The following is a 26,858-nucleotide window of genomic DNA, read 5'->3' on the forward strand; positions in this document are numbered from 1 at the left end:
AGATCGGTTGGAGGTAGCCTTGGGCATAGTGATCATGAAATGACTGAGTTTTCTATTCTTGGATAATATGAAGGATTGTCAGCAGAACTGCTACTTTGCATGTCTGAAGGGCAGACTTTGATCTGTTTAGGAGGCTGGTTGGCAGAGTCCCTTGGGAGGCAGTCCTGAAGAGCAAAGGAGTCCAGGAAGGCTGGTGTCTCTTCAAGAAGGTAATCTTAGAGGTGCAGGAGCAGGTTAGGAAGACTGACCTGGCTGAATAGAGAGCTACAGCTTGAACTTTGGAATAAAAAGAGAATTTATAATCTTTGGAAGGAGGGGCAGGCTACTCAAGAGGAATATAAGAATGTGTCAAGGTTTAAGGCAAGGCGACAGTAAACCATGGCAGACCCTCCCTGTTATCCCCTCACTTCCCGCCACCCCTTTCCTTTAGATCGGAAAGATGATTGGAAAGATAAGAGGAAAGGAAGAGAGACTTAGACTTCATGGTACGGGCCTGGACTAAGATGTTTACAAAAGGTGTTTTTCCACTAATTGTTATTAAGAACACACTAAACTCATGTAATGTTTGTCTCACTTGTTTTTCCACTCATTCACAGACTCGGCCCAAGGACATTCACACATCCCATGCACTTGGGGGCAGTTATCCAGCCCGAGATACCATTCTCACAAGTCTGGGCTATAACTTTTTACAATTACGAGAAAGGCACTTCAAAGTAATCTGTCCAAGGCCCTTTATATATTATTATGTTAGTATTATGTCTTTGACTGCCCAGATGGTCATGTTAATATTGATCTTCTTTTATCATCCAGATGGCTGGAACCGCACATCTTGCTTTCCCGCATTTTACTTTCCAACACCAATCACTTCTGAAGCAGCTTGAACTCCTTCATATGCTGCCAGTATCTCTTTCTCAGTTGGAGTATAATTGGCCTCCGAGCCTTTATATCCTCTTCTCCAAAATCCTAGAGGTCAACCTCGAGTCTCACCTGGTGCCTTTTGCCAGAGGCTCCAAGTAGGACCATTGTCCCCAGCTGCAGTATAGAGCACATTCTTAATACCTTGTCCTGTCTGGACTGGTCCAAGAGCTACTCCATGTACAATCTCTTGTTTAATTTGTTCAAAGGCTTGTCGCTGCTCAGGGCCCCATTGAAAATCACATGTCTTTCAAGTCACTTGATAAAGGGGGCACACAATCTTGCTGTAATCTGGAATATGCGTTTTCCAGAAGCCCATAATACCTAAAAAGGCTTGTGTTTTCTTTTTGCTAGTTGGTGGGGACATAGCTGTTAATTTGTTAATCACCTCTATCAGGATCTGGCGACGCCCATCTTGCCATTTAATTCCTAGAAACTGAATCTCTCCGGCAGGTCCCTCGACCTTACCTCTCTTTATGGCAAAACCAGCTTTCAAAAGAATTTGAATTTTTCTCTCACCTTTCTTGAAGACTTCTGCTGCTGTATCACCCCATACGATGATGTCATCAATATATTGCAGGTGTTCTGGAGCTTTACCTTGTTCCAGTGCAGTTTGGATCAGTCCATGGCAGATAGTAGGGCTGTGTTTCCACCCCTGGGGCAGTCGATTCCAGGTGTACTGGATACCCCTCCAGGTAAAGGCAAACTGTGGCCTGCACTCTGCTGCTAAAGGAATAGAGAAAAATGCATTAGCAATGTCAATTGTAGCATACCACTTGGCTGCCTTTGACTCCAGTTCATATTGCAGTTCTAACATGTCCAGCACGGCAGCACTTAATGGTGGCGTAACTTCATTTAGGCCACGATAATCTACAGTCAGTCTCCATTCTCCATTAGGCTTTGGAACAGGCCATATAGGACTATTGAAAGGTGAGCGAGTCTTACTGATCACTCCTTGACTCTCTAGTTGTCAGATTAGTTTATGAATGGGTATCAGGGAATCTCTATTGGTGTGATACTGTCGTCTGTGCACCGTCGTGGTAGCAATCAGCACCTGTTGCTCTTCGACCTTAAGCAGTCCTACAACAGAAGGGTCATCAGAAAGACCAGGCAAATTAGACAGCTGTTTAACGTTCTCAGTCTCTACAGCTGCTATACCAAAGGCCCATCAATACCCTTTTGGGTTCTTAAAATACCCACTCCTTAGGTAGTCTATACCAAGGATGCATGGAGCATCTGGACCAGTCAAAACAGCGTGCCTTTCCCACTCCTTTCCAGTTAGGCTCACTTCAGCCTCTGATACAGTCAATTCCTTAGATCCCCCAGTCACTCCTTCAATACTGACAGATACTGACCCTTTATGATTCGATGGCATCATTGTACACTGAGCACCAGTGTCTACCAGGGCTTTATATTCATGTGGTTCTGACATACCAGGCCACCGAATTCACACAGTCCAATAAACTCTGTTGTCACTGTCCCTCTCCTCCACCTGGCTGGAGGCAGGGCCCCACTAATTGGTGCTTTGCACAGTCTCTGGTAGGGAGACACAAGAATCCATCCTACTCTGTCTGGAAAGCCTCCCACTGAAAACTGGAGCAGCTTTTCTCTTGGGAGCTTTCTTTTTCAACTCACTCGTTCCTGTAGTTCAGCAGTGGGCTTGCCACTTGCTACTAATAAACAGAGAATATATACAAAATATACAAAACCAATCTCGAGTGCTCGAAGTGGAGTTGGCGTCACTCCAGCAGTGGCGGAGCTGGGTGTGCGGAGCTGGCGGCTCCAGCAGCTGCAGGCCAGGCCCCTGGAAGTCATGGGCGGGACTTCACAGCAAACCGGAGCCTGGTTGCAGGGATGCAGGGCCTGAGGCCTGTAGATCACAGGCAGACAGACAAGGTCCTCTCTAGATGCCGGCCATGGTCGAAGAGAACATGACCCTCATGATCACCCTCTTATATAGGGGGTATGACGATTATGGGATGGAATACAGAAGCAAACATAGTGGCAGAAGATGAGGGAAAGGCTGAGGTAGTAAATGCCTTCTTTTTCTCAGTCTTTAATAGTAAGATCAGTTGTGCTCCAGGTACCCACTCCCCTGAGCCAGAAGACAGAGATGGGGAGCAGAATGAAGCCCCCATAATCCAAGGGGAAATGGTTACCCACCTGCTACACCACTTAGACACACACAGAAGTCTATGGGGCCATATGGGATACACCCAAGGGTGCTGAGGGAGCTGGTGGAGGTGATCACTAAGCCACTTTCCATTATCTATCAGCAATCCTGGCTTATTGGGGAAGTTCCAGTTGACTGGAAGTTGGCAACCGTGACGCTTATCTACAAGAAAGGCTGGAAGGAGCATCCGAGGAGTTTGCAGGTCTGTCAGTTTGACCTCAGGGAAAGTCATGGAGCAGATCATCTTGAATGACATCACACAGCACATACAAGACAACCAAGTGATCAGGCTCAGTCAGCCTGGGTTTATGAAAGACAGGTCCTGCTTGACCAACCTGATCTCTGTCTATGACAAGGTGACCCACTTAGTACATGTGGGAAAGGCTGTGGATGTTGTGTATTTAGACTTCAGTAAGGCCTTTGACACCATATCCCACAGCATTCTCCTGGAGAAACTGGCAGCTCGTGGCCTGGATGCATGTGCTCTTCGATGGAAATAGCCTCAAGTTGCACCAGGGGAGGTTTAGATTGGATATTAGGAAAAAATTATTCATGGAGAGGCTTGTGAAGCAGTGGAACAGGCCTTGTGGAACACAAGACTGTGATTTATTGGTGAAATATTTAGGATAGACTGTTAAATTATTCAAATGGCAGTTTAAAGCAGGCAAGCAAGCATAAAAAAAAAAAAAAAGCCGCTCATCCAAATAAGAGCTCGGTTTTCCTGAATTTGAAAGACATAGATTTGGACTTGCTAGATATCTGAAACAAAAAGGGCTATTTCAGTGCAAAGGAAAAAGTATTTTAAAATTAAAGATTTCAACTATTCTCAATTATTCTCAATTATTTCAATTATTCTCCCAACCAACTTAACCTTGAATCTTTCTGTGTCTGATCCCTGCAGATTCTGTTTAATCTGCAGTTCTAGGAATTGTTGCAGCCCTCCATCATTTCCTACTACTCATCTACCACATCTTTGGGCACTCACTGACTTAAGGGACCTCTCCAGTCTTCCTGCCTGGGGTTTGAATATCACCTCATCTTGCACATAGAGTTGATGTTCTATCCTACCTTATGTTAGGGAAAAGTCCTGTTGAATCTGCTATACTTGTCTTTGCCCTCTGATATCCAGATAATATGCTCACAAGGTAAAACTAGAGCTCTTTTCTCAGAGGAGGAGAAAGGGATACTGCTTATGATCTCTAAGTACTCTTGAGATGTGGCAAAGTAGTGTAGGCTCAGTGGATTAAAGGATGAGTAAAGCATAAAGTTTTTTTGTGGAGCCTTAAAGCTAAATTTCTCAACATTTGAGAATGTGTTGAAATTGCTGGGTCCTAAGGAAGATTTATCAGTTTTCAGTTTCAGTGCACCTAAGTTTCTCCAAATTTGAGGGAGGTTACTAGCTCCCACAGCCATATCTGTTCTCAACATAAGATCAGCGTGACGCTTCAAAAGTAAAGTTCATTGGACTTTGACATGTCTTCAGTTAAAATGCATGGGAAAGTGCATCAAAATCTGTAGATGGCTTTGAAAAATTCAGCCCTTTCTCTTAATCTACTCCCATTTCAGCACAAAAGAGAAGCATTTTTCAAGGCTGACCTCCTCAAGCAAGTGCTCCGTCTTGGGTTGTGCAGCTGAGGAGGAGAAAACTTGCAAGGTCTGACTCTTGAATATGTGACAGCTGAAAACAAGAAAATTAGGACAGAGAAATCCAAACATCACTTTTGCAAATAGTATTTATCCTTTTTGTGTGTGTGTGTGTCTATATTCTACTTTTCTACCTGCCTTCAAAGGGAAGCTGATAAAAAGTATTTGCTTGGCCTTTTTGTTGCTGTATGGGGAAGGGTGCCATTTGTGTGTGGTGCTACAAGACAGATGTTGCAGGTGAAACTACCCCAGAGGGGACAATCCTGCCCGAGGGGTCAGCTCCTGGGGCTGAAACACTTCTTTTTCTTTTTTTTTTTTCCTCTTTCTGTGTTTCCTGTGCTGTGGGACCAAGTCCTTCATGGCATGTAGGAGCAGGCAAAGTCTTATGGAGTAATCAATTCCATCAACAGCAGTGACAATTGCATAATGCTTCAGCCTTTTGTAATAGATTTTGTGTGTCTGTGAGCTGAAAGTATGGCCAGGAGGAAAGAAGATGTGAAACACTGGGCTTCTTTTTCCCTTTGGAAAGAGCCTGAGTTCTTTTATGCTTTTCAGGCTTAGGGATGAGAGAGAGCATGCATATGTGTGAGGGCATGCACACATATGTGTCCATACAGAATCACAGAATCACAGAATCACAGAATCGACTGGGTTGGAAAAGACCTCAGAGATCATCGAGTCCAACCCTTGGTCCAACTCTAGTCCGTTTACTAGATCATGGCACTAAGTGCCATGTCCAATCTCAGTTTAAAAACCTCCAGGGACGGCGAGTCCAGCACCTCCCTGAGCAGCCATTCCAATGCCTGACCACTCTCTCTGTAAAGAATTTCTTTCTAATATCCAGCCTAAATTTCCCCTGGCAGAGTTTAAGCCCATGCCCCCTTGTCCTATTGCTAACTGCCTGGGAGAAGAGACCAATCCCCACCTGGCTATAACTTCCCTTCAGGTAGTTATAGAGAGTGATGAGGTCACCTCTAAGCCTCCTCTTCTCTAGACTAAACAACCCCAGCTCCCTCAGCCTCTCCCCATAGGTCTTATGTTCAAGTCCCTTCACCAGTCGTGTTGCTCTTCTCTGGACCTGCTCCAGCACTTCAATGTCTTTCCTGAACTGAGGGGCCCAGAACTGAACACAATACTCCAGGTGTGGCCTCCCCAATGCAGAGTACAGGGGAAGGATCACTTCCCTTGTCCTGCTGACCACACTACTTTTGATACAGGACAGGATACCGTTGGCCTTCTTGGCCACCTGGGCACACTGTTGGCTCATGTTGAGCTTCCTGTCAATTAGTTCCCCCAGGTCCCTTTCTGTCTGACTGCTCTCCAGCCACTCTGCGCCCAGCCTGTAGCGCTGCAGGGGGTTGTTGTGACCAAAGTGCAGCACCCGGCACTTGGCCTTATTGAACTTCGTCCCATTGGAATCAGCCCATTTTTCCAGTCTATCCAGATCCCTCTGCAGAGCCTTCCTGCACTCCAGCAGGTTGACACTCCCTCCCAACTTGGTGTCATCATCAAATTTGCTGATGATGGTCTCAATCCCCTCATCTAAATCGTCAATAAAGATGTTAAACAGGACTGGACCCAACACTGACCCCTGGGGAACACCACTAGGGACTGGCCGCCAGCTAGATGCAGCCCCATTCACCAGCACTCTCTGGGCCCGGCCCTCCAGCCAGTTCTTAACCCAGCGTAGAGTACACTTGTCCAAGCCATGGGCTACCAGCTTTTGCAGGAGTATATTATGGGAGACAGTGTCAAAGGCCTTGCTGAAGTCCAGATAGACCACATCCACGGCTTTCCCCTCATCCACCAGGTGAGTCACCTGTTCATAAAAGGAGATCAGGTTGGTCAGACAGGACCTGCCCCTCCTAAACCCATGCTGGCTGGGTCTGATCCCTTGTCCATCCTGAAGGTGCTGTGTGTTTCCATTCAGGATGATCTGCTCCATAACCCTGCCAGGCACCGAGGTCAGGCTGACAGGCCTGTAGTTGCCAGGGTCAGCTTTGCAGCCCTTTTTGTGGACTGGGGTAACATTGGCCAATTTCCAATCATATGGGACCTCCCCAGTGAGCCAGGACTGTTGGAAGATGATGGAGAGCGGCTTGGCAAGTTCTTCTGCTAGCTCCCAGTTGCTCAAGTGGGAAAAACTACCACTTGCAGTTCACACAGGAGGAATTTTTGATGGAGACAACAGTGCTAAGCAGAAAGACGCATTCTGATCTCTAGCAAGTGAGGGCATGCTCGTGTGCACATGCACACACACACATACCCTCTGGGCACTCTGCATAATATGCGCAAAGCACTGCCCTTTAATGAAGGCAACCCATGGGGGCTGGGATGCAGCCGGCCAGACCTCGCCATTAATAAACTGGGAACATTCTCCTTTTTAGTCCCTTTTAGCGTCAGCCCTGCGGTTTGATCTTCCTTGAATGCTGCTCCCCCTCATTTGGGGCTCTAATTCTAAGGAGATTTGGTGCATTGTTTGAGGTCGCAGGATGTCAGATTGATTTGGAAGCTTTTGTATTGACTCCAGGCTTCTGAATGCAGCTGTCATGTGCATCTGTGGTTGGCTAGCAGGCTGTCCGGCTACAAGCTGTGCCTTCCTTTGTTGTTTAGGCCTCATTGAGCTGAGGGAAGAGGCTCATTTCAGGGTGATTTACCACCACCCAAACACCAGCTGTCTGTTGTACTGTCGCTTGCCTCCACCTTGGATTCAGTTCTCATTTCCCTTAGTTTCCCCCCTCCTTCTCTCCCACTTCTGCCACTGTAAGCATGTAGGCACCAGTTCTTCAAGATGCGTGGATCACCCTGACAGAAAAGCATAAAAAGCATAAACATTGAATAAGTTGTTCTTCCCAGCGTCATTTATGCACCCATGGGGATTTTTCTTTAAGATTCACTGTTGCAGTGCTATACATGTTTTCTTCTTGGTGAAAAACTGAACTATGACTCTAGGGAAAAAAAATAACAAAAACACCATATTCCTCTTGGCTTGTTACTAAGTAGCTCATAGTGAAAATCAGTAATGATTTTATTTAAAAATAACTATTGAGCTCAGTGACAGGACAGCAGACTGAATTGCACAGCCTGCCTGGTGCAGGATGTCAGGGGAGATGGATGCAAATGTGCTCTCCGGTCCTGGAAATGTTGGGGTATTTGGATGGATGGATGGATGGGTGGATGGATGGAGAAGGAATCAGAGAAGGTTGGCATTGCTTCCCAATATGCTTGTCATTCCTGAGCAGGCATGATCGCTGCGTCTATGTGGGTATCATGCTGGAGAGCTATTTTGGTGGTGTAAGACAAGAGAGGAAGAAAAGGGAAGAGGATGCAAAGCGCTGCTCAGCTCAGCTTCACAAAGCTCTTTCAGAAAAGCACTTCTCCGTGAAGAGCCAGGCTGCTTCAGCAGCTGCAATGCTGATAAAAACCTTGGAAAGGCCATGCTGGAAGCTGTGCTCTTCCCCAGGTTGCCATGGGCCAAGGTTCATGTACCGTTTTTGCACCTCATATTTTCATCTGTTAGTGGGGGACATTTCAAGGGTATTTCAAGGCAGGAGAGATGGAAAGAATATGAACAGCTGAAAACCAGGGCCAGGTTTAGCCAGTGAGACCTTCCAGGGGTTGAGTGGAGATGGGTTGCACCAGCTCCTTGGGGGTGAGGCTACAGCCAATATTTTCAATGGCCGTTGCTCAAAACCGAGGAAGACTGATAGGAACCGACCAGATCAGAGCCCAGATGGACCTGCCAGTGGCTGCAAGGTGCATGTCATGGTGCTGCTAAGTTGAGCCCACCTCTTGAGCTGATCTTTCCAGCCACAGACTTGGAAAAGTGGGAGGAAAATGGGATCCTCCAGTTAATCCCAGCCAGCTCCTCTGGAACACAGAGCCTGGCAGCTCCATGGAGGCCCACCGGTGCCATGTGTGTCATATCTAACTCCTTTAAACAGGGCTGGCAGCTCTGCATGGGACCGCTCTGGGCAATGCGGCAGCACTGGGGCTCGCCACAGCCTCTGGGGCTGCCCTGGCAGCAGTGATTTGTGTGTGCCCCTATGCCTTCACCTGGAGCCACTGATGTGAAGCAAGTTGTGACTGGCCCTCATTTGTCTTCTGGGTGACGCATTTTGGTATTTCTCAACCACAGACTGTTAAAACTGGCAACTGATCAGTTCCTGTCACCCATGCAGCTAAGATAATTAAGCCTGTTACTATTGTTATTTTTCTTCTTTTTCTTCAAACTTTGGCTAACTGCTAGAGCCTGTGGTACAAGCAGGAGGGTGAGGCCAGCAAACAGGACATATGTGCTTCACTCTTCAGTGGTAGCTGAGGAGCCTTCTTGCTCTTTGTCTTGGTAAGGGGGATGTCTGATGATGGGTGGGAGCCAGCAGAAGGCAAAGTGAGCTCCTCCATTGGAAATACTTGTGCCTACCTGCTTCTAAACCAGAGCATTGCATCAAGAACTGGCAGCACAGGATCATTTAATAGCAATACATCCTTGAGCTTTCAAGGTCACTGTGCTCCTCCCCAATCATGTTATTGAAAGGTGTCAAGGTTTAAAACAAGGCGACAATAAACCGTGGCAGATGCTCTCTGTTACCCCCTTTACCCTCCCTCCACCTTGTCCTTTAGATCAGAAAGATGATAAGGAAGATAAGGAGGAAGGGAGACTTAGACTTCAAGTTGGAAAGTTTTAAAGGGTTTTACTAATGCTACTAATAAATAGAGAATATATACAAAATATACAAAACCAATCTTGAATGCTCAATATGGAGTTGGAATCACTCCAGCAGCGGTGGAGCTGGGTGGGCGGAGCTGGCGTAGCTCCAGTAGCTGTAGGGCAGGTACCCAGAAGTCATGGGGGGGACTTCACAGTAAACTGCAAACTAGATTTCAGGGATTGCAGGGCCTTGGGCCTAGCATCACAGGCACGCAGAGAGGGTCCTCTTCAGATGCCAGCCATGGTCAGAGAGAGGGCAGACCTTTGTGATCACCCTCTTATATAGGGGGTATGACGATTATGGGATGGAATACTCAGTTGGTCAGTTTTAGTCAACTGTTCTGTCCACCCCTCCTCAAACATGCCCCTCTCATGACAGAACATGGGAAATCTTATCAGTCTTTTGGCTGTCATAGCAATAAATCTAAACGTGAGCTTTTCCAGCATTCTGTTGGTCCTCTTATCAGCACAAAGTACAGTGTCCAAGAAAAAATATGCAGCTAACTTCAGGAAAGTGCAGTCACCTAGAAGGATTTCGCTGAAAGGAAAATTCACCAAAAGAGAACTGGTCTTGTTTTTAACAAAACCAGGACATTAGGCCACAAAACATGGAAATGATGCTCCATAAATTAAGACCGAACATCTGTAGTACTCAGTGAGATGAGGCTCCTCTATTTGCAGTGTCCTCTTCTTTCTCCCCTGCAAGCATCAGGTGCTGCTGGACAGAGAAGGGAGGGATGTATAAGGAGGCAACAACCACAGCAGAATAGCCCCAGTGAGGTGTTTGAATTTCTTAACAAACTCCTTGGGCACTAGAAACTGTAAAATAGCATACAGATAAATAAACAAAAAGTCACTGACCCTTAGTACCCTGGAGGGGTCTGTTTCAGATTGCTGAATAAAAGCTGTATTTGCTTATGCATATTTAATGTAACACAAGGCGTGTGCTGTGGAAAAGCGTGCTTTATTCTGATCTGATTCCAGACAGAAGCATCCAAACAGAAGCCTCTTTCCCTATCCCCACTGAACTGCTTGGTGTACATGAGGAAACCCTTGAACGACAAGGCCTCCATCTGCTCTTGAACAGAGTTGTGACTGGCTGCTAATGTTTTCCATATGCTTTTTTTTTTTTTTTTCCCTTTCAACTTACCTGCCTAATGTTAGACACACACCTATTCCCAAATTAAGCTTCTGCTCATAATAAGCTTTCCTAAAAAAAGATGAAGGTAGTAGCTAATTCAGGTGATGTGCATTAGGAGACGTGCATCTGCAGTTGGAAAAGGAGATGGGATTATTCATCCCGTGCATTGCTTTCATTTGCTTTTTTAGGGAGTGGAAAAACCCCTGCATTCTTGTACTGCCAGGGAAAAAGAAAAAAGCTATCAAGTTTTGGGTTCATATTCCCCCTTTGCTCTTGGTTTTCCAGGTGATTATGGGCAACATCTTGCATTTTGTCTCTGTTAAATAAAGCTGGTGATACTTCCAGCCAGACAAGAGAACACGACCATGGTTTGCCATGTGCTCAGGTTGCACGACATTATATTCTAGAAGCTGGAGAAGGGTCTAAAAGTGGGAGTTTTCCCTTGGTTTGTGGTGTAAAAAGGGCTGGAGTAACTTTTTCAGCATAATGACTTTGCAGTGGATACTGGGGCAAGCTGATCATCAGCAAGTCATGTATGAATCCAGTTTTCTAAACACATATATATATTGCTGCTATAGGCACCCTAAGGTATCCTAGCTGTCCATCAGCTGCCTATTAGGAAATGTATGGGTGTCCCTTCAGACCTTTTGTGTCTCTAACTTGTCTCATATACTGTGGAGTGTCTAGAAAGTCTCCTTTGGTTAGACAGTTTCCTGTCTCTGACATAATAATACAATTGCTTTAAATTTAGCTTAATAACTTCTTTCTGGGGAATGGTTTTTGAATTTAAGAGTTTACAGACTAGTTGCTGAAGGACTGTAGTAATGGGACAAGAACAAAATACCTTTGATAGATGGGAGTCACAGGCAGTGAATGCCAGTTGGAAGTAGTCCCCTGAAAACATTGAAGTTCGGCAGGTTGCAATCAGCAATCCAAACGTTGGGCATTTTGGTTAGGTATCAGGTGTAGATACAGCCTTTTCAGTGTCTTTTTTCTTTTTTTCCAGTGTGTCTTTTGGAAAGAGGAGAAAAGATAATTTTTGCACATTATTTGACCTTTCTGGGACTTGTGAGATGCTGAGGTCACCAAGTAAGAGACCTCACCACACCTGGAAGGTCGCAGGCTCTTCCAAAGTGACCAGAAGTTTATTTGCCTGTTTGTAATTTCTGCCACCAAGGATCATCTCTCTGCTGTGCCCTGATGGCTGCAATTCCTTTTGTGTCCTTTCCCTTCCTCATAATTTAAGGAAGAGCTCTTCAACTTGGCTAAACTCACTAACTGCTTTAATGTTGAGGTCTCCTTTTCCATATAAATTCATACAGCTGAAATCATGTGACTTGTGGCTGCAGATGAGAAGATTCTCCCTCTTGCCCAGAAGATGTTGAGAGTGTTTATTTTTCAACTGCAGACAGCAAAAGTCTGAAAAAAAGGCAATGCCTTTGTGTGTGTGTGTCTATGGGAAAGCAAGTAATTGTGATGGGTTTGTGGAAACTCAATTGGCTGTGTTACTGTTTGAGCTCAAGGAACATTTTGCCCAAACCTGAAATCCCAGTCCTTTTCTGCCATAGTGATTTATCAAGACATCCAGGTCTGACAAGATCCAAAAATGCTTTGGTGAAGATCCAAAGTGACTCAAATAATCCCTGGAAAAGAACCAAGTTAGCATGAGGGACCTCGCTGCTCAGATCACACTCGGTCAATGTGATGGGTTGTCAATGAAAAGGAGGTGGTTGAGCTCAACTTATTTCCCAAACTGTAGGCAAAAGGAGGGAGAGGGGACTCTGTTTCTTTGGGTCTACCATGTTATCGATGCTGCAGGGTCTGCACAAGCAAACTTCAGTGTTCGGTGAAGGTGGGCTGTTGAATTCCCAGCAAGGACTTGCCAGTGGTTTTATGGACCAGTTGTCCAAATGTGGACAAGTCTCACCTGTAGACTTTATTTCACCAAATCTAGCTACACTAGAAGCAAGTAAGCACTAATTTGGTAATGGTGAATAGAAATGCTGGTGTATGAGTTTTACGTCAAGTCACTCCAGTTTGGTAATTGTGCTTCCTGAGCGTGGTAGACTTGTTCCTCTTCATGTACGTGTATGAAAACTTTGTTTTAAAATAACCTGTTCCTTTTCAGCTGGGCTTGCCTGTATTCTCACTGTGATTTTCGGCACACCTTGCTTTCCTTCTGTGGAGGGGTTTTGTTAGATGGAGATTTGTTGTTGAATTAGTCAGGCTCAAAGGAATCTCAAGGCCACTTCGAGAAGCTAAAAACAGAATCCGCTGTGAGAGAGGGGCGTTTCTTCATTAACAGGGCCTCAACATGGCATGAGTCAACGGACCTATCAGCAGTGAGACTCCAACACGTGGACAGCTCGTGAACATAGATGATATCCAATTTGTGAATGCATGCTTGGAGCGTGGACGCATGATCAGAGAATAGTTGCATATATAAGGAGGCTTGTTTCTGTAGTAAATGGCTTTGCGTGATTCACATGGAATCGGAATGCTGAGTCTTTATCGTTCTAACAAATGGTGACCCCGACGTGATACTCTGAATGGTGTCTCACTACGATTGGGGAAAAGCCTGGAGCGGCCCATCCGGAGGTGGTTCAGCTGGACTGAAGACCGGACGGAGGCGTACGGACGCCCCAGGGATAAAGTCGTCGACGGATCACCGGAAAAGGTGAGCGGCTGGGGGCAGGAGGAGGGAAGAGTGGAGTTATGGGGCAGAACGTATCCTCTGAAGAACAAGCCATAGTTAAACTCCTCCTGCATATTCTCTCTACGAGAGGACTTAAATATGAAAAAGGAACATACGTAGACTGTTGGTTTGGTGTAGAACTAACAGCTACCCAGCAGAAGCTGAGAAGGTTTTTAAAATTGAACTTTGGGACGATATAGGGCAGAAATTATGGGATAAGGTCAGCAATGGAGATAAATAAGCTAAATCATTAGCGACTACATGGAAGCTTATAATTTCCACCTTAAAAGATTTTAAGGCTGAACGGGCTGCGGTTGCCAGAATTTTTGCAGTGTTGCAGCCTGATAAGAAACCCAAAAATAATTGTGAAGCTTACCCGGTTCGTGTCTTTGATACCCTCCCTACTCCATCCCCTGTTGTGCCTTCGGCACCCTCGATGATACAGCAGTCTGGGGCGGGGGGAGGAAAATTACCGAGTGCATGGCCTCCTATACCATTACCCGACCCTAGAGAGATCAAGAAGTCCAAAGGACTGGAATCAGACAATTTGTCAAAAGAACTGGTGAAAGCTGAGAATGCTAAAGTCGTAAATAAGTGTACTATCAGTCCTTTTACTGATTCGTGTCTGCCTTTACCGCCTTCTACCCCTCTAACTCCTACGAGAGAGCAGAAGGAGTCGCCGGATAAGAACTGGGCAAAAGAACTGTGTGAAAGATCAGATCAGCTGGTAGTGAGAGAATCCAGCAGTCAGCAAGGCAATTGTGTTGATTGTGACGGGAAGGGGGGTGCATCGGGGGGTTCGGGTTCTACAGATAATTATGACCTTAAAAAACATTGGAATTGTCAGAAATGCAATGATAGAAGGTGAAATAACAAGTGCATATCCAGTCTTTTACCAGCAAGATGAACAGGGTAATCAGAATCCTGGGTGGGCTGGGTTGCGTTGGGAGGAAATAAAAGAGGCTAGAAAAGCGGTACAGCAGTATGGATTACATGGAAAGTATACACAAGGCTTTATTAACTCTCTTTGATGGGCAAGTATTAACTCCTTTTGATTGTCGTCAGCTAGCTACATTGCTACTAACCCCAATGCAAGAAGTTCTCTGGAGAAGTAGGTGGATTGATGCTTATGAAGATGCAGCTATCCTTAATTTAGACTGTAATGAGGGGGATCCGTTACGCCTTGTTTCGAAAGGTATGCTGATAGGGTCAGGGGAATTTGCTAACCCTTAAGCGCAGGCACGGTTAACTCTGCCATCTTGCGACAGAGTTCTTCTCTAGCAAGAGATATTCTCTGAACTCTACCGGAAGAAGGAAAACCAGTCCCTCCGTACTCTCAGGTAAAGCAAAAGGACAATGAATCGTATATGGCCTTTCTTGACTGCCTAAGGGAAGCCTTGGATAGGGCACCGATTGATGCTAGTGTAAAAGAACCTTTGTTTATGACACTCGCAGTTGAGAATGCTAACCCGGTTTGTAGAAAAATTTTGCTTGCTTTACCAAAGCATAGCTCAATAGTTGAGATGATGGATGCTTGTGCCAGGGTGGGCTCAGAAGAAGAAAAATTTGGTCTTATGGCTTCTGCATTTGCGGCTTCTATTAAGCCCTTGTTAGCTCACAACTCGAATAGATCAGGCCGAATTTGTTTTAAATGTGGAAAAACAGGGCATTTCAAATCCCAATGTCATGACAATCAGACTTATCGCAGATCAAATAAGAGTGTTACAGGAGCTCCAATAGGCAATAATGCATGTCACCGTTGTGGAAAATTTGGACACAAAGCTAAGGAATGTAGATCTAATTTTCACAAAAATGGGCAGCCATTGGGAAACGGGGAAACGAGTGCACCGAGACCTGGCGCAACGACACAAGTGAGGTCTCAGGCTGCTTGGACACAGTCACCGCTGCCACTTCAGGGAGTGCCGGAGTGGATGTAGAAACTATGAAAGATGTAACATTAATTGACACTCAGGTACAATGCATACCAACAAACGTGACTGGACCATTAGGGCATGGTTTAAGTGCCTTGCTTCTAGGGAGATCATCTGTTACTAGAAAAGGCATTTTTATACTTTCAGGTATAATTGATGCAGACTTTACCGGTATCATTTCAATAATGGTATGGACTCTTAGTCCACCAGTCTACATTCCCAAAGGATCAAAGATAGGTCAATTGGTTCCGTTTAAAGCAAGTGTTCCAAAAGTTTCAATTAAAGAGCGTGGTGAAGGAAGTTTTGGTTCTACTGGCACTGCAGAGTTGTATTTAGCTCTAGACATTAGCAAGGCTAAGCCAATGGAAAAGGTGACTCTTTTAGACAAAACTGGCCGTTCACAGACTTTTGAAATTCTTGTAGACACAGGTGCTGATGTGGCTATTATCAGCAAAAAAGATTGGCCAGTTTGGTGGCCTCTCGAGTCTCCGCAAATACCAGTCATGGGTGTCGAGGGTATGCAGAGCACCCAGGTGAGCAAATATAATTTACAAATGAAGTTATCTGATGAATCACAGTGTTCTGTCTATCCCTGTTTCTCTATTAGGACGAGATGTGTTAGGACAACTAGGAGCAACTCTGGTGACAAAACAACAGCATTTCTAGAAGCGGCCATTGATGATGGGCGACCAATACTGAAATTATAGTGGAAAATTGATGACCCAGTCTGGGTAAATCAATGGCCGCTTAGTAAAGAAAAACTCGCCCATGTCGAAGATCTGGTACAAGAACAGCTTGAAAAGGGGCATTTAGAACCATCTACAAGTCCCTGGAATACTCCTGTGTTTACTATTCAGAAAAAATCAAACAAATAGAGGTTGTTACATGACCTTCGAAAAATTAATCATACCATGGAGGACATGGGAGCATTACAGCCGGGATTACCATCCCCTGTCATGATTCCGGAAAATTGGCAGATCTTAATAATTGACTTGAAAGATTGTTTTTTCACCATTGCTTTGCATCCTGATGACTATAAACGCTTTGCATTTTCCATACATTCTGTAAATAAGGCTGAACCTGCAAAAAGGTATCAGTGGGTAGTTTTGCCACAGGGAATGAAAAATTCCCCAACTATGTGTCAAATTTATGTAGCTTGGGCCTTACAGTCAATTAGAAAATCTCATCCTGAGTTAGTGATTTACCACTACATGGATGACATATTAATAGCTGGGGAAACTTTTTCGACTGATTTGTTGATAAATGAAGTAGCTTATAGACTGAAACATAGAGGATTACAAATTGCTCCAGAAAAGGTACAGATTCAACCAGCATGGAAATATCTTGGTTGGGAAATTTCTCAGTCCACAGTGAAACCTCAGAAAATAGTATGTCGGCCTGTCATTCAATCCTTAAATGATGTGCAGAAACTAGTGGGTGACCTGAATTGGGTCAGGACCATTTGTGGGATCACTAATGAGGATTTAGCCCCAATTGTAAAATTGCTAAAAGGAGATAGTGACATTAGGTCTCCTAGAACGCTTACTGCTGAGGCGGAAGCTGCTCTGAAAAAGATTATGTCCAAATTGTAAAAGCTTTCAGCCATAGGTGGAATCCAGATTATGTAATCGGGCTATTGATTGTAAACAATACTAACCATCCTTTTGCTCTTATAATGCAGTGGACAACTGGTAAGGAGCCGTTAAAGATCTTAGAGTGGGTATTTTTGCCTTTTCAACTTAAACGAACCATTACAACCAGGACTGAGGCCTTTGCTCAGCTTATAATGAAAGGAAGACAGAATAGCTGAAATTTCAGGGGGTGAGCCTGCATATATCATTGTTCCTCTCATCTCAGAGTATTTACAGTGGGCTTTGCAGAACTCCTTACCTTTACAGATTGCGTTATTAGATTCTCAAGCTTTAATCAAGACACATTCCCCTCCACACAAGTTAATGTCATTTTTAAATATGGGATCAATGGAGGAGGGTCCCCTTCTTCTTTCGGAATTTCCTGTTAAAGGGCCCACAGTGTTCACTGACGCAGGGGGTAAAATGCAGAAAGCAGCAATTACATGGAAAACAGATGGAAAATGGCAAGATGTAGCATTAACTGATCTGAAAGGATCAACTCAGCATTTGGAACTCAGGGCTGTAATATCAGAATAATATCTTACTTATCTTACTTACTTAGTAATATCAGGGCTGTTTATCAGATTTGCTCATAGCCCAGTGAATATTGTTTGTGATTCTTTGTGTGGTAGGTGTGGTAGCTCGGATTGAAAGATCTTTGCTCAAAGAGATTCAGGATGCACAACTCATGTCATTGTTTAAGCAATTATGGTTATTGGTCGAGGAGAGACAACACCAATACTTTATAAGACATATCCGTAGTCACCTATCAATACATAGCGATTTAGCTGAAGGAAACCGCCAAGCTGACTTTCTTGTATCTCCTGCCTGGGTTCCACCTCCAATAGATAAGTTTGGGCAAGCAGTACGCTTTCATAGTTTCCTCCATCAGTTGGCTCAGGTCTTATAGCGGCAATTTTCACTGTCCGAAAGTGAAGCCCGAGGCATTGTTAAAAGTTGTGCAGATTGTCAGCGCATCACAGTAGGGTTAGGTGCAGGACTCAATCCAAGAGGATTAGGAGCTTTAGAATTGTGGCAAATGGACGTCACAGATGTCCCTGAATTTGGCAGGTTGAAGAATGTGCATGTGTCTATTGATACATATTCCTTCGCTATAGGGGCCACCGCTCAGACTGGTGAAACTAGTTCACATGTGCAACGACATTTACGTTCTGCTTTCGCAGCTTTGGGAGTTCCTGCACAGGTCAAGACAGACAACGCACCTGGTTATATCGCCAAAGCTACTGCCACCTTTTTCAATTGTGGGGTGTTAAGCATATTACAGGGATACCAAATTCTCCTACTGGTCAGGCTTTGGTGGAAAGAATGAATCAAACTCTCAAGCATCAGCTTGACAAACAAAAAGGGAGAAGTGACTGTACTACTCCACATGACAGACTAAGCAAAGCATTATATGTCTTGAACTTTTTACGCCTTCCACAAGGGTTCGACATTCCACCTATGATTCGTCATCGAACAAGTTTAAAAGGCCACTTGACAGACCTTAGGGAAAATCAGTCAGGTCAAAATACGCAATGGAGTTACTGGTGAATGGGAGGGTCCTTTCCAATTAATAACTTGGGGGAAGGGTTATGCTTGTGTCATTACAGACCAAGGATCAAAGTGGATTCCTGCAAAATGGATCAAGCCATGGCTGAATAAAGACAACAAAGATTCAACGGATTCAGAAGGACAGGAGGGAGATAAGTTGTGAGGATTGTCTCAAATGTAAACCGTGAATTCTTATTCAGTGTTACAGATGCTCCTAGACCCGGTGGTCTAAAAGCTTATTAGCAAGCAGATAGGGTACCTTCCGCAGAGAATGCTAATTTGAACAGATACCAAGAGATCCAAAAGGGTGATATTACGATTAGATAGTCTATGCATAGATAAGGTAAAATTATGAGATATCTCTACCATAGTATCTACTGCACTCTTTTAACCTAGTTTAGCAACTGGTAAAGCTTTAGAAGAGATATTAAGATTAAGCTATTGATCCTTTAAATAGGTTAATATAACTTTTGAGATATTAACTCAATTATTAGCATATGCTGATGGTATTAAGTATGTTACTCTATAAACTGCATAGTTATAGATCTTTTAGGAATTTAAGAGAATATATTGTATTAACTTGTCTGATTGTTCTGAATCTATTCATAGTACTCTTAACAAATTAAAATACTGTGTTAATAAGGTTGTCATAGTAGAATTAAGGTTTTACAAATGGTTTGAAGGTTTGAGAATAGGCAGGTAGTTGTTTGATCTTATTAAGTAAGGTTTAACTGCATTATATGTAATTGTAATTATGTTGTTAATCACGTGTTCTATGTTGCAGTGTATTTCAAAGATGATTCAGTGTGCTGTTAAAGGGGCCTGACTAATTCAAGAACAAAAAGGAGGAATTGTGGAGGGGTTTTGTTAGATGGAAATTTGTTGTTGAATTAGTCAGGCTCAAAGGAATCTCAAGGCCACTTCGAGAAGCTGAAAACAGAATCCGCTGTGAGAGAGGGGCGTTTCTTCATTAACAGGGCCTCAACATGGCGTGAGTCAACGGACCTATCATCAGTGAGACTCCAGAGCGTGGACAGCTCGTGAACATAAGATGATACTCAATACTCAATTAGCGAATGCATGATTGGAGCGTGGACGCGTGATCAGAGAATAGTTGCATATATAAGGAAGCTTGTTTCTGTAATAAATGGCTTTATTTACATTGAATCGGAATGCTGAGTCCTTTATCGTTCCAACATCCTTTTGCCCCTGTCTATGTGACATCCCTGATGCTGTGATGTTTGGCATTTGGGGAAGTCGCCTTGGTAGCTTGGGAGCTACCCCTCTGTGGAAGGGTATCTCCCAGCAATGCAGGATGAGTTCACAGGCTTCCCTAATGTTCTTTCTTCCCCTGCTTCTGGTCATAAATACAAACCTCTCAGTCTTCGGTGGTTCAGATTGTGCTGGTGTTTTTCTTCCCTTATCTCTTGTAGGGAAAAGTCATTAGAAATGCAAAACTGCTCATGAGTTGTGATTACAGAAAAGGGAAAAATGCTCAAGGGAAAGACTCAGATCAGGTCAGTCAATATGTACCTTAACTGGTGGAAATAAAAGAAATGTATTCACATCTGATTGATTTGAACTGTGCTGTTGTATATGGAGGTTCCTGGACACAGAGACTTTGGCATGGCTGACAACGATACAACATTAATGTTTTTGTATTTGTTATTTGTAGAAAAACCCTCAAGCAAGATCAGGGATTCATTGCACTAGGAGCTGTTAATGACCTAGCCTGACTTATTCCCATCTGGTTTATTTATTTATTAATGTTGTTTCTTTATAAAAATGCACTCCAGGCAATGCCTTAAATATTGCACTTCCTTGCTGGCTAAATGCATGCAAACTTTGGTCTCATACTGTAGCTGCCTAGATGGTTGATAGTTACAGAGTGTCAGGGATTGGCTCAAGGAGTGTGGACATGAGTCCACCGAGCAACTGTACGAGCAGAGCCCATTTTAGTTGACATAAGTAGGCCTTAGTTAGCTTGTCTATTAGGCCGTGGGAAAGGGGGGAACGGAAAAGTACTAACTAAGGCAGGGTCAGGATATCCTTGAAGAGATAAGAGTCAGAAGAATGTGGGATGCGCATAGCTAGCTAAACCCAAGTAGGTGGAGTAAGTAAATGTAACCTTTTAGTGCTTAGCCTATTAGATAGAGACAAGTATGCATAATTATGGTATTTGGTATAAACGCACGCTATCTCGGGCAATAAAGTTGAATCATGCTTTATCACTCACATTGAGTCGGCCTGCATGTTTTCTTCAGCTGCGAACTCGCAACAGAGAAACATGCAATTTGTTGCATACTTTTGTTCCAAAGTGACATAATCACAAGAACATTCCTTATTGAGGTTCTTCATGATAGACATGTAAAAACTTATTCACAAACAGAAAACTAATGTCCAGGTTTCAATATTTATTGGAATGAATGGCCCCTTATTCTAAAATTAGTGAAATTGACATCAGTGGGACCACTTTTGGGGTTCAGTAATTGCAAGCGAGGTAGACTATGCTCTATATGACAGACAACTGGTGGTCTCTTCCTACTTTCTACCATTTTGCACTTATTTGGACCATCTGAGTTTGTCCCTGTCAAAATTTTCAGTTATTATGGCCTTCTGGCTTTGTATCTAAAGAAAATTTTGAATCTGGAGATCATTTGTTCCAAAGTTGAAGCAAAATATGATTTGAGCAGAAACATTTTAGAAATATTGGGTCATCCAATGTTAAATGTGTTAGAGTCAAGCAATTGATCTCAAATATCAAATAACTTTGCTCTCTAATGTACCTTGTGAACAACCTGTGACCAGGTATAGACCTGAAGCAAATTCAAACAGTGTCCACAAAGCTCCAGGAACTCCCAATAATTTACTGATGGGAAAAGAGATGAATTCTCAGAAGCAAAAATGTTTTTCATTTTCAGCATGCATGTTCATCAATTCTTATTAATAACGATGTGTCTGAGCCTTGTTTTGTCAATGTCTGTGAAGATCTGGGAACAGATCTGTCTGTCCTGTGGTGGGCTCTGTTTATAAATGCTTAGTAGGACTGAGTCTTTCATTGATGTTGGTTTTTGTTTTTGTTTTTTTTTTTTAAATTAGTATTTTCAAAGCAACTAATTCATTGTCATGAGCCATACTATCAGTTCATCACTGAGACAAATATTCATATTTTCTTTAAAGAATAGCTCCCTATTCTCTCAAATACAAACTTAATTTTCTCATGTTTAAGTTCTAACACATCAGGAGAAAATTAATTTAGAAATGAAACACTTTTACCAATTTTACTCTTTTGTATTTTGATATGCTCTGTTTGAATCACCCTTGGTTTACAATAGGACTAGAGCAGGGTCAGACTGCTTGTAGTAGAGATTAAAAATCAAATGGGAACATCTTGATTACAGAGAGGTTTTGCAAAACACCATCTCTAACAAACCCTGAATGTCGAACCTAAAATTCATTGATGGCAATACTTTAATTATAGACAAAGCAATAGTTTTTGGAGGGAAAAAAATCCCATTCTCTGTAATGTTTTCTAGGACAGTGATAAATTGTTCTTTGCATTCAGTTACTTTCTGAAATCTAATTTTTGATGTCTGCTGATGTGTTGACTGTCTCAATAACTCTTTTTTTTTCTGGATCAGCCTAAACTATCAGGCAAGTGCTTCTCCAGAAGCTGTAATGCTTATTCGTCATGCCCCTGGCAGGGTCCTGTCAGTATTTCATGGAACAGGAGGTCGATGGGGAGGAAGCTAGTACAGGAGGGTGGGTGGTAGCATGGGACATTTGTCTGTGAATGCAGGACCTCAGCTCAGCTTATAAATTTTCCCCTGGGCCTTGTAGATAAACAAAGACTTCTATGGTGACATCGGCTGGGAAAAGCAAACACTTGTGGACAACTACAGGCTAATACTTCAGAACACTAATTGCCAGAAAACCAAGGAAGCATTATTTTGGGAACAGCTTGTTTCACTTTGTGAAAGGGAAAAACACCAAACTGGATTTAGTTTTGTTTGCTGAGCTTTACCCCCTCCTCCTACACCCTGTCTCAGATTTTAAAGATTTACCTTTATCATTGTTGTTGGGGTTTTTTTCTTTTTTTTGGCCTTGCTTTGTGTTTTCCTGTGATGCCTCTGTAAAGCTGTGTGAAAATGCAACTTAGTTTTCATTTTCATTTTCAATGTACACATAAATAGGTATGTGGTTTTTATACTATTAACTATTTAAAGATTTAGGATTAACCAGATACTTTTCAGCTGAATTTTTGTAAAAGGTGATGTTTTTCATTCTTTCACGTCAATTCGGAAACTTTTAAAAAGTCCTAGACACACTGCCCCACCAGTGAAAATCCGCAGCTGAAACAAGTCATGATCCCATTGCTGAGGATTTAATTTACTGGTGTTTCCCTAGCATGCCTCTGGAAGACAAGGCATCTTAACCTCCTTGACCTGAGATCTGCTTCCCAAAGTCTGGCATCCAAAGACACCTATCTGCATGGTATTTTCCATGGAGAAGTTCACCAATGTGTAAATCCTGGCCCCATCACTGTTAACGGCATAAGTCCAAACAGGCTCACATGGGGATGAGATTTCACAAGTCACAAGAAACCCAACCTTCATGGTGGTTTTGCACCAAAGCAGAGGAGGGACTGTTGGCCTCCCAGTCCAAATCAAATCATACAAGATGAGGCAGAAAGGTAAGCAGTGTGATATAAATCCCACAAAAGCTTTGGAAACCTCAAAGGAAACACAGCTGAGCACATTAAAGAACTAGAGTCCCATCCTCCATAGATGGTTTTGATGAAGCTTTGCGTCTATGAAGCAGTCCCAAAATAGGGCCACCTCTTGGCAGCAAAACCCCCATGTCCTTGGCTGCCATTGGCACCATTATCAATTGTTTGTGTGCTTTGTGGGAGTGAAATTCATCCATGCTCCAAGGCCCAGAACCAAGTCTCTGCACCACAAATATCCTACTGTAATTGTAAGGTTCATATATACTCTTCAGAGTGGTTATTAGTTTCCCAGTAATTTATGCCTCCCCATAAATTATTATACTGTTGCTTATTATTTGAGGTGCATTGTTGCATAAGAATGGCAATCCTGGACTAGGATTTCCTTGCGCAAGTAGTATATTAACATAAAGCAGGAAAGATGTTTCCTGGGGAGTTATTTCTTTTGCATATTTTCTGAGGAAGGCAAAATGCCATTTAAAAACAGTGGGGAAGTGTGAGGGTGGACAAATAATGGGTATATTAAAGGTAGGTATAAGGTTGAGAACCAGAAGTAGCAGAGTGCTCCGTATTCTCAGCACATGCAGCTCTGCCTTCTCAGGTTTTAGTTTTATTTGCTTTCCACTGCTTCTCCCAAAAAGTAGACAGCTGTCCTGGTTTTGCTAAAAACAAGTTTCTCTTTTAGTGAATTTGCCCGTCAGCTAAAGCCTTCATATTAACTGCATTTTCCTGGAGAACCAGACACATGTTTTGGTAAACCTAGCAATGGAATGCAAACTTATTGATAAGCACAGATGGACATCTCGCGAGAGGGGCGACGAGAAACAAGAGACCAAGAAACTGACCAACTGTGTATAACATTCCATTCACGTGAATACTTCATATAAAGTGGGAGATCACAAGGATCTCGTGCCTTTTTCCCTTCTGCTTATGGCCGACATTAGGAGAGGACCTTGCTAGTCGTCCCTGCGAACTGAGGCCTAGTGAGACACTGAATCCAGCTCCGACTGGCTGCAGAGTCTAATCCAGGACTTTGGTTGCCGGCTCTGCAGTTGCTGAGACTTTCAAGATTGGTTTTGTCTATTTTGTATTATTTTCTCTATTCTTATTAGTAGCATTAGTAAAACATTGTTAATTTTTCCAACTCTCTTCTCTCTGTCCTTCTTTCCTCCCAATCGCCTCTCCTTAGTGGAAAGGGGGGAGAAGGAGGGGCAAAAAGGGGGAAGTGGGGGGGGAGAGGGGGTTAACAATACATCTGCCAGGGTTTTATTGTCACCCCGCAATCTTAACCCTCGACAACAGCTCATCAATGTTTAACTGCTCTTACCCTTTGATCATCCTGTCCTTCCATGTGTTTGTTTTTGGTATTAATATGACAAATGTATGCCTCATCTGGAAATGGTAGCCATGCTGCAAAGTAATTATTTAGTGAATGGTGGATTAAGTTCATGTTAGCAAGGATCAGATTAATCATTATTAATCATGACCCTCTGGCAGTAACCTCATCCCTTGCCTAAGTGCTGCTCTTTATTAAGAAGTAATAGCTATTAGGGGATAGCTGGGCCATGGCTCTCATTGCACCAGCACAGGGCTCAGGACTTCTGGCAGGAGACAGAGGAACTCGGTTCAAAAACAAAAATAGATGCACATGGTCCATGTTCCAAAAACTAAATAGGCAGCTTCCCCTGTGGGCTTCTTTGGCCTCATATGAGTGTCCTTCTTTCCCTTGAAGCCTCCTGAGAGTTTGCCGCTTTCCAAAGGTTGAATTCAGTGTTGGGGATGTGTTGTGGGAGAGTAATTTTGGGTTCTGCTTATTGCAGAATGTTTAGGTTTCTCAAAGAGAAGTGCGACTTAAAAGAGTTCGGTGGCAGGATCACTCTATTATTTACTACATGAGGGAAATATGCCAAGCCGAATGCTGCTCACCTACTCTCCAGGAGCCTGTACCCATTCACGAAGCAAACTTTAAGGATTCTTCTCTCATGATAACTGTTCACTCCAGAGTCTATATTTTAGAACTCCAGGAGCAAGCTTTCAGGTGAGGCCTGATAACCGTATGCAGAGGAAACAAAATTCTCAGGAAAAAAATGAATGGAGTAGAATAGCAGGAGGGCTGGCTCAAGCTGGCTACCTGCACAGAGGTCTGATCTGAGCATAGAAAACCATAGACTTTTATAACTGTCACAGAGCAACCCACAGGTCAATTTTAGGGACCACAAGGTCCAAAACCAACTTTTATTAGACCAGCGAGGCACAGGGTTTTAGCACTCCGAATGTGACTTAAATACAGGTTCGGATATCAGTGGAGGAAATTATTGAGAGGGGCAGCCACTAATACAACAGGAGGTCCACAGAGTGCATGCACGTGGCTTCACCAAAACAGTGCCGGAGCCGTCCCCGAGTCCCGGAGGAGTACACACTTGCCTAAGCACGGTGTGGGATTATTTTTATAGAGATACACGTACTCGCAGTGAGTACGGAAAGTGTGCACTCGCGATGTCGCGAGAGTAAATTTATAATACGCTCGCAGTCCTGCGAGAGTTATTTTACACGTGCAATGTGCACGGAATCCTACACGTGCTTATGTGGAAGCACGGGAGGAAAATATACTCGCGATTGTGCGAGGGGCTCTCGGCCGCCACTCGCGATTGTGCGAGGGAATAAAGTACTTGTGCAAATGTGCACGGAAAGAAAATATACTCGCAATCCTGCGAGAAGTTTTACTTACACCTGTGGCGGCGAGGCAAGCGGAGTCTCCATCCCGGGGAGGGGGCTCTCGTGGCGGCAGTGGCTAAGCTCGTGCTCCAAGAGACCCGCGGCAATGGGCGGAGTCTCGACGAGAGTCCCGTTTTGTTATCTGATCAGACCTGACTGTAGGCATTGTATAAGCTTCTCTGCACCCCCCACACTGAGTGTGGGTGCCCCTGAAGCCCTCAAACATCCCCCACACTGGGCGCGGCCCAGTGTGCCTTGGCACTCCCTTCTTCTAATGTCCCAGGAGCCAGGGTGCTCTGGGCCAGACAAAAGAAGCTGTTAGCCTCAAATAGCAGAGGAAGAGAGAGAAGTGCCGTGCTGCAAAGGAGGGGGAATTGCAGTCTGTCACAATAACATTACAGACCACTCATACCATGATTCAGTCCAATAGCAATATTTCACTTTGAGGCCTTCTTGCTTCTCATTGGATCTTTTTCACTGATCTCATATGGGCCTTTGTTTTGTTTAGCCGTAGACATTGTTTATGGTCCATAGCCTTGCAGGTACTGTTTTGTCTGAATAAATCCTTTCTTCTCAGCGAAGTAGTGCAAAACAAACCCTGTTCTGCAGATGTCTGTCATGTCTCCACGTTAGCCTTGGATTGTTATTTTTTCCCCAGTCAGTTCTATTCTTCCCAGAAAAGTGCAAAATGGACCTTATCTTGCAAGTGTTCAGTGTAGTTTGTAGTTGCTTTTGGTAAATATGAGCAGAACTTTACAGCTTAAGATTTGAGCAAATCCAGCTTACTAAGTAACATGAAGCAGAGAGTATATTAAAAACCATACAACCTTATACTTCTATATGATTCATTATATTTAGTGTGCATTTACTTAAGCTAAATTATTAATATGAAACTTAAATTGGGCTCATCCACTGACCTGTGAATGATAAAACCATTGCCATACAGCCCACTTATTTAAGAGAGAGAGCTCAAAGCAGGCTCACCCAGGCTGTCATATTTATAGAATAAAGTGGTTGACTCGTAG

At 43.6% G+C, this 26,858-nt stretch overlaps 1 protein-coding gene across 1 annotated transcript in view; it reads left to right on the forward strand.

Moving 5' to 3' along the window:
- LOC102083899 (SET-binding protein) overlaps positions 1 to 26,858 on the forward strand; it is a 311,256-nt gene that overhangs the window by 44,007 nt on the left and 240,391 nt on the right. The window contains 1 exon segment of the mRNA XM_065045110.1: positions 19,826 to 19,909. Coding sequence (XP_064901182.1) covers positions 19,826 to 19,909 — 84 coding nt within the window.

Source organism: Columba livia, chromosome W (assembly GCF_036013475.1).
Source record: "Columba livia isolate bColLiv1 breed racing homer chromosome W, bColLiv1.pat.W.v2, whole genome shotgun sequence".
Taxonomy (NCBI): domain Eukaryota; kingdom Metazoa; phylum Chordata; class Aves; order Columbiformes; family Columbidae; genus Columba; species Columba livia.